The sequence below is a fragment of the Oncorhynchus gorbuscha genome, unplaced genomic scaffold (genome assembly GCF_021184085.1).
Source record: "Oncorhynchus gorbuscha isolate QuinsamMale2020 ecotype Even-year unplaced genomic scaffold, OgorEven_v1.0 Un_scaffold_1914, whole genome shotgun sequence".
Classification (NCBI taxonomy): domain Eukaryota; kingdom Metazoa; phylum Chordata; class Actinopteri; order Salmoniformes; family Salmonidae; genus Oncorhynchus; species Oncorhynchus gorbuscha.
The window spans coordinates 51,896-64,916 of record NW_025746563.1 but is presented as its reverse complement, the minus strand read 5'-3'; the positions used below and the strand labels follow the sequence as shown (position 1 = coordinate 64,916).

General features: G+C 47.7%; 2 protein-coding genes across 2 annotated transcripts; both read left to right on the top strand.

Annotated features, from left to right (window-relative positions):
* Nucleotides 1-901: 901 nt before the first annotated feature.
* On the top strand, nt 902-2,104 carry LOC124024540 (mucin-5AC-like; the record flags this gene model as incomplete). The annotated part of the gene is made up of 1 exon (XM_046338461.1): nt 902-2,104. A coding segment is annotated over one exon (1,203 nt), but the record flags the coding sequence as incomplete, so codon positions are not given.
* An 8,438-nt stretch (nt 2,105-10,542) lies between these two features.
* Nucleotides 10,543-12,294, top strand: LOC124024538 (mucin-5AC-like; the record flags this gene model as incomplete). Its single annotated transcript, XM_046338459.1, has 3 exons — nt 10,543-11,048; nt 11,187-11,600; nt 11,967-12,294. Coding segments are annotated over 3 exons (1,248 nt in total), but the record flags the coding sequence as incomplete, so codon positions are not given.
* Nucleotides 12,295-13,021: the final 727 nt, after the last annotated feature.

Here is a 13,021-nt window from a genome sequence, read left to right as displayed (position 1 = left end):
AACAACTGTAGTTCCCACGACAACTGCAGCTCCTACAACAACTTTATCATCTACTTCAACCACAGCAGCTGCCTCTACGACAACCACTGCAGCTCTAACTACAACAACTGCTGCTCAAATGACCACTACAACTCCAGAACCTATTACGACAACAACTGCAGCTCCTGCTACAACAACTACATCTTCAGCTCCTACGACAACCACAACAGCTACACTTACAACAACTGTAGCTCCCACGCCAACTGCAGCTCCAACAACAACTTTATCATCTACTTCAACCACAGCAGCTGCCTCTACGACAACCACTGCAGCTCTAACTACAACAACTGCTGCTCAAACGACCACTACAACTCCAGAACCTATTACGACAACCACTGCAGCTCCTGCTACAACAACTACAACTTCAGCTCCTACGACAACACCAACAACAACAACTACAACAACTGTAGCTCCTACGACAACTGCAGCTCCTACAACAACTTTATCGTCCACTTCAACCACAGCAGCTGCCTCTACGACAACCACTGCAGCTCTAACTACAACAACTGCTGTTCCTACGACCACTGCAACTCCAGAACCTATTACGACAACCAGTGCAGCTCCTACTACAACAACTGCTGTTCTAACGACCACAGTGACTGCAGCACCTTCTACAACAACTACAACTGCAGCTCCTACAACAACTTTATCATCTACTTCAACCACAGCAGCTGCCTCTATGACAACCACTGCAGCTCTAACTACAACAACTGCTGCTCAAACGACCACTACAACTCCAGAACCTATTACGACAACCACTGCAGCTCCTGCTACAACAACTACATCTTCATCTCCTACGACAACCACAACAGCTACACCTACAACAACTGTAGCTCCCACGCCAACTGCAGCTCCAACAACAACTTTATCATCTACTTCAACCACAGCAGCTGCCTCTACGACAACCACTGCAGCTCTAACTACAACAACTGCTGCTCAAACGACCACTACAACTCCAGAACCTATTACGACAACCACTGCAGCTCCTGCTACAACAACTACAACTTCAGCTCCTACGACAACACCAACAACAACAACTACAACAACTGTAGCTCCTACGACAACTGCAGCTCCTACAACAACTTTATCGTCCACTTCAACCACAGCAGCTGCCTCTACGACAACCACTGCAGCTCTAACTACAACAACTGCTGCTCAAACGACCACTACAACTCCAGAACCTATTACGACAACCACTGCAGCTCCTGCTACAACAACTACAACTTCAGCTCCTACGACAACACCAACAACAACAACTACAACAACTGTAGCTCCTACGACAACTGCAGCTCCTACAACAACTTTATCATCTACTTCAACCACAGCAGCTGCCTCTACGACAACCACTGCAGCTCTAACTACAACAACTGCTGCTCAAACGACCACTACAACTCCAGAACCTATTACGACAACCACTGCAGCTCCTGCTACAACAACTACAACTTCAGCTCCTACGACAACACCAACAACAACAACTACAACAACTGTAGCTCCTACGACAACTGCAGCTCCTACAACAACTTTATCATCCACTTCAACCACAGCAGCTGCCTCTACGACAACCACTGCAGCTCTAACTACAACAACTGCTGTTCCTACGACCACTGCAACTCCAGAACCTATTACGACAACCAGTGCAGCTCCTACTACAACAACTGCTGTTCTAACGACCACAGTGACTGCAGCACCTTCTACAACAACTACAACTTCAGCGCCTACGACAACCACAACAGCAACACCTACAACAACTGTAGTTCCCACGACAACTGCAGCTCCTACAACAACTTTATCATCTACTTCAACCACAGCAGCTGCCTCTATGACAACCACTGCAGCTCTAACTACAACAACTGCTGCTCAAACGACCACTACAACTCCAGAACCTATTACGACAACCACTGCAGCTCCTGCTACAACAACTACATCTTCATCTCCTACGACAACCACAACAGCTACACCTACAACAACTGTAGCTCCCACGCCAACTGCAGCTCCAACAACAACTTTATCATCTACTTCAACCACAGCAGCTGCCTCTACGACAACCACTGCAGCTCTAACTACAACAACTGCTGCTCAAACGACCACTACAACTCCAGAACCTATTACGACAACCACTGCAGCTCCTGCTACAACAACTACAACTTCAGCTCCTACGACAACACCAACAACAACAACTACAACAACTGTAGCTCCTACGACAACTGCAGCTCCTACAACAACTTTATCGTCCACTTCAACCACAGCAGCTGCCTCTACGACAACCACTGCAGCTCTAACTACAACAACTGCTGTTCCTACGACCACTGCAACTCCAGAACCTATTACGACAACCAGTGCAGCTCCTACTACAACAACTGCTGTTCTAACGACCACAGTGACTGCAGCACCTTCTACAACAACTACAACTTCAGCGCCTACGACAACCACAACAGCAACACCTACAACAACTGTAGTTCCCACGACAACTGCAGCTCCTACAACAACTTTATCATCTACTTCAACCACAGCAGCTGCCTCTATGACAACCACTGCAGCTCTAACTACAACAACTGCTGCTCAAACGACCACTACAACTCCAGAACCTATTACGACAACCACTGCAGCTCCTGCTACAACAACTACATCTTCATCTCCTACGACAACCACAACAGCTACACCTACAACAACTGTAGCTCCCACGCCAACTGCAGCTCCAACAACAACTTTATCATCTACTTCAACCACAGCAGCTGCCTCTACGACAACCACTGCAGCTCTAACTACAACAACTGCTGCTCAAACGACCACTACAACTCCAGAACCTATTACGACAACCACTGCAGCTCCTGCTACAACAACTACAACTTCAGCTCCTACGACAACACCAACAACAACAACTACAACAACTGTAGCTCCTACGACAACTGCAGCTCCTACAACAACTTTATCGTCCACTTCAACCACAGCAGCTGCCTCTACGACAACCACTGCAGCTCTAACTACAACAACTGCTGCTCAAACGACCACTACAACTCCAGAACCTATTACGACAACCACTGCAGCTCCTGCTACAACAACTACAACTTCAGCTCCTACGACAACACCAACAACAACAACTACAACAACTGTAGCTCCTACGACAACTGCAGCTCCTACAACAACTTTATCGTCCACTTCAACCACAGCAGCTGCCTCTACGACAACCACTGCAGCTCTAACTACAACAACTGCTGTTCCTACGACCACTGCAACTCCAGAACCTATTACGACAACCAGTGCAGCTCCTACTACAACAACTGCTGTTCTAACGACCACAGTGACTGCAGCACCTTCTACAACAACTACAACTTCAGCGCCTACGACAACCACAACAGCAACACCTACAACAACTGTAGTTCCCACGACAACTGCAGCTCCTACAACAACTTTATCATCTACTTCAACCACAGCAGCTGCCTCTATGACAACCACTGCAGCTCTAACTACAACAACTGCTGCTCAAACGACCACTACAACTCCAGAACCTATTACGACAACCACTGCAGCTCCTGCTACAACAACTACAACTTCAGCTCCTACGACAACACCAACAACAACAACTACAACAACTGTAGCTCCTACGACAACTGCAGCTCCTACAACAACTTTATCGTCCACTTCAACCACAGCAGCTGCCTCTACGACAACCACTGCAGCTCTAACTACAACAACTGCTGTTCCTACGACCACTGCAACTCCAGAACCTATTACGACAACCAGTGCAGCTCCTACTACAACAACTGCTGTTCTAACGACCACAGTGACTGCAGCACCTTCTACAACAACTACAACTTCAGCGCCTACGACAACCACAACAGCAACACCTACAACAACTGTAGTTCCCACGACAACTGCAGCTCCTACAACAACTTTATCATCTACTTCAACCACAGCAGCTGCCTCTATGACAACCACTGCAGCTCTAACTACAACAACTGCTGCTCAAACGACCACTACAACTCCAGAACCTATTACGACAACCACTGCAGCTCCTGCTACAACAACTACATCTTCATCTCCTACGACAACCACAACAGCTACACCTACAACAACTGTAGCTCCCACGCCAACTGCAGCTCCAACAACAACTTTATCATATACTTCAACCACAGCAGCTGCCTCTACGACAACCACTGCAGCTGCCTCTATGACAACCACTGCAGCTCTAACTACAACAACTGCTGCTCAAACGACCACTACAACTCCAGAACCTATTACGACAACCACTGCAGCTCCTGCTACAACAACTACATCTTCATCTCCTACGACAACCACAACAGCTACACCTACAACAACTGTAGCTCCCACGCCAACTGCAGCTCCAACAACAACTTTATCATCTACTTCAACCACAGCAGCTGCCTCTACGACAACCACTGCAGCTCTAACTACAACAACTGCTGCTCAAACGACCACTACAACTCCAGAACCTATTACGACAACCACTGCAGCTCCTGCTACAACAACTACAACTTCAGCTCCTACGACAACACCAACAACTACAACAACTGTAGCTCCTACGACAACTGCAGCTCCTACAACAACTTTATCGTCCACTTCAACCACAGCAGCTGCCTCTACGACAACCACTGCAGCTCTAACTACAACAACTGCTGCTCAAACGACCACTACAACTCCAGAACCTATTACGACAACCACTGCAGCTCCTGCTACAACAACTACAACTTCAGCTCCTACGACAACACCAACAACAACAACTACAACAACTGTAGCTCCTACGACAACTGCAGCTCCTACAACAACTTTATCGTCCACTTCAACCACAGCAGCTGCCTCTACGACAACCACTGCAGCTCTAACTACAACAACTGCTGTTCCTACGACCACTGCAACTCCAGAACCTATTACGACAACCAGTGCAGCTCCTACTACAACAACTGCTGTTCTAACGACCACAGTGACTGCAGCACCTTCTACAACAACTACAACTTCAGCGCCTACGACAACCACAACAGCAACACCTACAACAACTGTAGTTCCCACGACAACTGCAGCTCCTACAACAACTTTATCATCTACTTCAACCACAGCAGCTGCCTCTATGACAACCACTGCAGCTCTAACTACACCAACTGCTGCTCAAACGACCACTACAACTCCAGAACCTATTACGACAACCACTGCAGCTCCTGCTACAACAACTACATCTTCATCTCCTACGACAACCACAACAGCTACACCTACAACAACTGTAGCTCCCACGCCAACTGCAGCTCCAACAACAACTTTATCATCTACTTCAACCACAGCAGCTGCCTCTACGACAACCACTGCAGCTCTAACTACAACAACTGCTGCTCAAACGACCACTACAACTCCAGAACCTATTACGACAACCACTGCAGCTCCTGCTACAACAACTACAACTTCAGCTCCTACGACAACACCAACAACAACAACTACAACAACTGTAGCTCCTACGACAACTGCAGCTCCTACAACAACTTTATCGTCCACTTCAACCACAGCAGCTGCCTCTACGACAACCACTGCAGCTCTAACTACAACAACTGCTGTTCCTACGACCACTGCAACTCCAGAACCTATTACGACAACCAGTGCAGCTCCTACTACAACAACTGCTGTTCTAACGACCACAGTGACTGCAGCACCTTCTACAACAACTACAACTTCAGCGCCTACGACAACCACAACAGCAACACCTACAACAACTGTAGTTCCCACGACAACTGCAGCTCCTACAACAACTTTATCATCTACTTCAACCACAGCAGCTGCCTCTATGACAACCACTGCAGCTCTAACTACAACAACTGCTGCTCAAACGACCACTACAACTCCAGAACCTATTACGACAACCACTGCAGCTCCTGCTACAACAACTACATCTTCATCTCCTACGACAACCACAACAGCTACACCTACAACAACTGTAGCTCCCACGCCAACTGCAGCTCCAACAACAACTTTATCATATACTTCAACCACAGCAGCTGCCTCTACGACAACCACTGCAGCTCTAACTACAACAACTGCTGCTCAAACGACCACTACAACTCCAGAACCTATTACGACAACCACTGCAGCTCCTGCTACAACAACTACAACTTCAGCTCCTACGACAACACCAACAACAACAACTACAACAACTGTAGCTCCTACGACAACTGCAGCTCCTACAACAACTTTATCGTCCACTTCAACCACAGCAGCTGCCTCTACGACAACCACTGCAGCTCTAACTACAACAACTGCTGTTCCTACGACCACTGCAACTCCAGAACCTATTACGACAACCAGTGCAGCTCCTACTACAACAACTGCTGTTCTAACGACCACAGTGACTGCAGCACCTTCTACAACAACTACAACTTCAGCGCCTACGACAACCACAACAGCAACACCTACAACAACTGTAGTTCCCATGACAACTGCAGCTCCTACAACAACTTTATCATCTACTTCAACCACAGCAGCTGCCTCTATGACAACCACTGCAGCTCTAACTACAACAACTGCTGCTCAAACGACCACTACAACTCCAGAACCTATTACGACAACCACTGCAGCTCCTGCTACAACAACTACATCTTCATCTCCTACGACAACCACAACAGCTACACCTACAACAACTGTAGCTCCCACGCCAACTGCAGCTCCAACAACAACTTTATCATCTACTTCAACCACAGCAGCTGCCTCTACGACAACCACTGCAGCTCTAACTACAACAACTGCTGCTCAAACGACCACTACAACTCCAGAACCTATTACGACAACCACTGCAGCTCCTGCTACAACAACTACAACTTCAGCTCCTACGACAACACCAACAACAACAACTACAACAACTGTAGCTCCTACGACAACTGCAGCTCCTACAACAACTTTATCGTCCACTTCAACCACAGCAGCTGCCTCTACGACAACCACTGCAGCTCTAACTACAACAACTGCTGCTCAAACGACCACTACAACTCCAGAACCTATTACGACAACCACTGCAGCTCCTGCTACAACAACTACAACTTCAGCTCCTACGACAACACCAACAACAACAACTACAACAACTGTAGCTCCTACGACAACTGCAGCTCCTACAACAACTTTATCGTCCACTTCAACCACAGCAGCTGCCTCTACGACAACCACTGCAGCTCTAACTACAACAACTGCTGTTCCTACGACCACTGCAACTCCAGAACCTATTACGACAACCAGTGCAGCTCCTACTACAACAACTGCTGTTCTAACGACCACAGTGACTGCAGCACCTTCTACAACAACTACAACTTCAGCGCCTACGACAACCACAACAGCAACACCTACAACAACTGTAGTTCCCACGACAACTGCAGCTCCTACAACAACTTTATCATCTACTTCAACCACAGCAGCTGCCTCTATGACAACCACTGCAGCTCTAACTACAACAACTGCTGCTCAAACGACCACTACAACTCCAGAACCTATTACGACAACCACTGCAGCTCCTGCTACAACAACTACATCTTCATCTCCTACGACAACCACAACAGCTACACCTACAACAACTGTAGCTCCCACGCCAACTGCAGCTCCAACAACAACTTTATCATATACTTCAACCACAGCAGCTGCCTCTACGACAACCACTGCAGCTGCCTCTATGACAACCACTGCAGCTCTAACTACAACAACTGCTGCTCAAACGACCACTACAACTCCAGAACCTATTACGACAACCACTGCAGCTCCTGCTACAACAACTACATCTTCATCTCCTACGACAACCACAACAGCTACACCTACAACAACTGTAGCTCCCACGCCAACTGCAGCTCCAACAACAACTTTATCATCTACTTCAACCACAGCAGCTGCCTCTACGACAACCACTGCAGCTCTAACTACAACAACTGCTGCTCAAACGACCACTACAACTCCAGAACCTATTACGACAACCACTGCAGCTCCTGCTACAACAACTACAACTTCAGCTCCTACGACAACACCAAACAACTACAACAACTGTAGCTCCTACGACAACTGCAGCTCCTACAACAACTTTATCGTCCACTTCAACCACAGCAGCTGCCTCTACGACAACCACTGCAGCTCTAACTACAACAACTGCTGCTCAAACGACCACTACAACTCCAGAACCTATTACGACAACCACTGCAGCTCCTGCTACAACAACTACAACTTCAGCTCCTACGACAACACCAACAACAACAACTACAACAACTGTAGCTCCTACGACAACTGCAGCTCCTACAACAACTTTATCGTCCACTTCAACCACAGCAGCTGCCTCTACGACAACCACTGCAGCTCTAACTACAACAACTGCTGTTCCTACGACCACTGCAACTCCAGAACCTATTACGACAACCAGTGCAGCTCCTACTACAACAACTGCTGTTCTAACGACCACAGTGACTGCAGCACCTTCTACAACAACTACAACTTCAGCGCCTACGACAACCACAACAGCAACACCTACAACAACTGTAGTTCCCACGACAACTGCAGCTCCTACAACAACTTTATCATCTACTTCAACCACAGCAGCTGCCTCTATGACAACCACTGCAGCTCTAACTACAACAACTGCTGCTCAAACGACCACTACAACTCCAGAACCTATTACGACAACCACTGCAGCTCCTGCTACAACAACTACATCTTCATCTCCTACGACAACCACAACAGCTACACCTACAACAACTGTAGCTCCCACGCCAACTGCAGCTCCAACAACAACTTTATCATCTACTTCAACCACAGCAGCTGCCTCTACGACAACCACTGCAGCTCTAACTACAACAACTGCTGCTCAAACGACCACTACAACTCCAGAACCTATTACGACAACCACTGCAGCTCCTGCTACAACAACTACAACTTCAGCTCCTACGACAACACCAACAACAACAACTACAAACACTGTAGCTCCTACGACAACTGCAGCTCCTACAACAACTTTATCGTCCACTTCAACCACAGCAGCTGCCTCTACGACAACCACTGCAGCTCTAACTACAACAACTGCTGTTCCTACGACCACTGCAACTCCAGAACCTATTACGACAACCAGTGCAGCTCCTACTACAACAACTGCTGTTCTAACGACCACAGTGACTGCAGCACCTTCTACAACAACTACAACTTCAGCGCCTACGACAACCACAACAGCAACACCTACAACAACTGTAGTTCCCACGACAACTGCAGCTCCTACAACAACTTTATCATCTACTTCAACCACAGCAGCTGCCTCTATGACAACCACTGCAGCTCTAACTACAACAACTGCTGCTCAAACGACCACTACAACTCCAGAACCTATTACGACAACCACTGCAGCTCCTGCTACCAACTACATCTTCATCTCCTACGACAACCACAACAGCTACACCTACAACAACTGTAGCTCCCACGCCAACTGCAGCTCCAACAACAACTTTATCATCTACTTCAACCACAGCAGCTGCCTCTACGACAACCACTGCAGCTCTAACTACAACAACTGCTGCTCAAACGACCACTACAACTCCAGAACCTATTACGACAACCACTGCAGCTCCTGCTACAACAACTACAACTTCAGCTCCTACGACAACACCAACAACAACAACTACAACAACTGTAGCTCCTACGACAACTGCAGCTCCTACAACAACTTTATCGTCCACTTCAACCACAGCAGCTGCCTCTACGACAACCACTGCAGCTCTAACTACAACAACTGCTGTTCCTACGACCACTGCAACTCCAGAACCTATTACGACAACCAGTGCAGCTCCTACTACAACAACTGCTGTTCTAACGACCACAGTGACTGCAGCACCTTCTACAACAACTACAACTTCAGCGCCTACGACAACCACAACAGCAACACCTACAACAACTGTAGTTCCCATGACAACTGCAGCTCCTACAACAACTTTATCATCTACTTCAACCACAGCAGCTGCCTCTATGACAACCACTGCAGCTCTAACTACAACAACTGCTGCTCAAACGACCACTACAACTCCAGAACCTATTACGACAACCACTGCAGCTCCTGCTACAACAACTACATCTTCATCTCCTACGACAACCACAACAGCTACACCTACAACAACTGCTCCCACGCCAACTGCAGCTCCAACAACAACTTTATCATCTACTTCAACCACAGCAGCTGCCTCTACGACAACCACTGCAGCTCTAACTACAACAACTGCTGCTCAAACGACCACTACAACTCCAGAACCTATTACGACAACCACTGCAGCTCCTGCTACAACAACTACAACTTCAGCTCCTACGACAACACCAACAACAACAACTACAACAACTGTAGCTCCTACGACAACTGCAGCTCCTACAACAACTTTATCGTCCACTTCAACCACAGCAGCTGCCTCTACGACAACCACTGCAGCTCTAACTACAACAACTGCTGCTCAAACGACCACTACAACTCCAGAACCTATTACGACAACCACTGCAGCTCCTGCTACAACAACTACAACTTCAGCTCCTACGACAACACCAACAACAACAACTACAACAACTGTAGCTCCTACGACAACTGCAGCTCCTACAACAACTTTATCGTCCACTTCAACCACAGCAGCTGCCTCTACGACAACCACTGCAGCTCTAACTACAACAACTGCTGTTCCTACGACCACTGCAACTCCAGAACCTATTACGACAACCAGTGCAGCTCCTACTACAACAACTGCTGTTCTAACGACCACAGTGACTGCAGCACCTTCTACAACAACTACAACTTCAGCGCCTACGACAACCACAACAGCAACACCTACAACAACTGTAGTTCCCACGACAACTGCAGCTCCTACAACAACTTTATCATCTACTTCAACCACAGCAGCTGCCTCTATGACAACCACTGCAGCTCTAACTACAACAACTGCTGCTCAAACGACCACTACAACTCCAGAACCTATTACGACAACCACTGCAGCTCCTGCTACAACAACTACATCTTCATCTCCTACGACAACCACAACAGCTACACCCACAACAACTGTAGCTCCCACGCCAACTGCAGCTCCAACAACAACTTTATCATCTACTTCAACCACAGCAGCTGCCTCTACGACAACCACTGCAGCTCTAACTACAACAACTGCTGCTCAAACGACCACTACAACTCCAGAACCTATTACGACAACCACTGCAGCTCCTGCTACAACAACTACAACTTCAGCTCCTACGACAACACCAACAACAACAACTACAACAACTGTAGCTCCTACGACAACTGCAGCTCCTACAACAACTTTATCGTCCACTTCAACCACAGCAGCTGCCTCTACGACAACCACTGCAGCTCTAACTACAACAACTGCTGTTCCTACGACCACTGCAACTCCAGAACCTATTACGACAACCAGTGCAGCTCCTACTACAACAACTGCTGTTCTAACGACCACAGTGACTGCAGCACCTTCTACAACAACTACAACTTCAGCGCCTACGACAACCACAACAGCAACACCTACAACAACTGTAGTTCCCACGACAACTGCAGCTCCTACAACAACTTTATCATCTACTTCAACCACAGCAGCTGCCTCTATGACAACCACTGCAGCTCTAACTACAACAACTGCTGCTCAAACGACCACTACAACTCCAGAACCTATTACGACAACCACTGCAGCTCCTGCTACAACAACTACAGCTTCAGCTCCTACGACAACACCAACAACAGCAACTACAACAACTGTAGCTCCTACGACAACTGCAGCTCCAACAACAACTTTATCATCTACTTCAACCACAGCAGCTGCCTCTACGACAACCACTGCAGCTCTAACTACAACAACTGCTGCTCAAACGACCACTACAACTCCAGAACCTATTACGACAACCACTGCAGCTCCTGCTACAACAACTACAACTTCAGCTCCTACGACAACACCAACAACAGCAACTACGACAACTGCAGCTCCTACAACAACTTTATCGTACACTTCAACCACAGCAGCTGCCTCTACGACAACCACTGCAGCTCTAACTACAACAACTGCTGCTCAAACGACCACTACAACTCCAGAACCTATTACGACAACCACTGCAGCTCCTGCTACAACAACTACAACTTCAGCTCCTACGACAACACCAACAACAACAACTACAACAACTGTAGCTCCTACGACAACTGCAGCTCCTACAACAACTTTAGCGTCCACTTCAACCACAGCAGCTGCCTCTACGACAACCACTGCAGCTCTAACTACAACAACTGCTGCTCAAACGACCACTACAACTCCAGAACCTATTACGACAACCACTGCAGCTCCTGCTACAACAACTACATCTTCATCTCCTACGACAACCACAACAGCTACACCCACAACAACTGTAGCTCCCACGCCAACTGCAGCTCCAACAACAACTTTATCATCTACTTCAACCACAGCAGCTGCCTCTACGACAACCACTGCAGCTCTAACTACAACAACTGCTGCTCAAACGACCACTACAACTCCAGAACCTATTACGACAACCACTGCAGCTCCTGCTACAACAACTACAACTTCAGCTCCTACGACAACACCAACAACAACAACTACAACAACTGTAGCTCCTACGACAACTGCAGCTCCTACAACAACTTTATCGTCCACTTCAACCACAGCAGCTGCCTCTACGACAACCACTGCAGCTCTAACTACAACAACTGCTGTTCCTACGACCACTGCAACTCCAGAACCTATTACGACAACCAGTGCAGCTCCTACTACAACAACTGCTGTTCTAACGACCACAGTGACTGCAGCACCTTCTACAACAACTACAACTTCAGCGCCTACGACAACCACAACAGCAACACCTACAACAACTGTAGTTCCCACGACAACTGCAGCTCCTACAACAACTTTATCATCTACTTCAACCACAGCAGCTGCCTCTATGACAACCACTGCAGCTCTAACTACAACAACTGCTGCTCAAACGACCACTA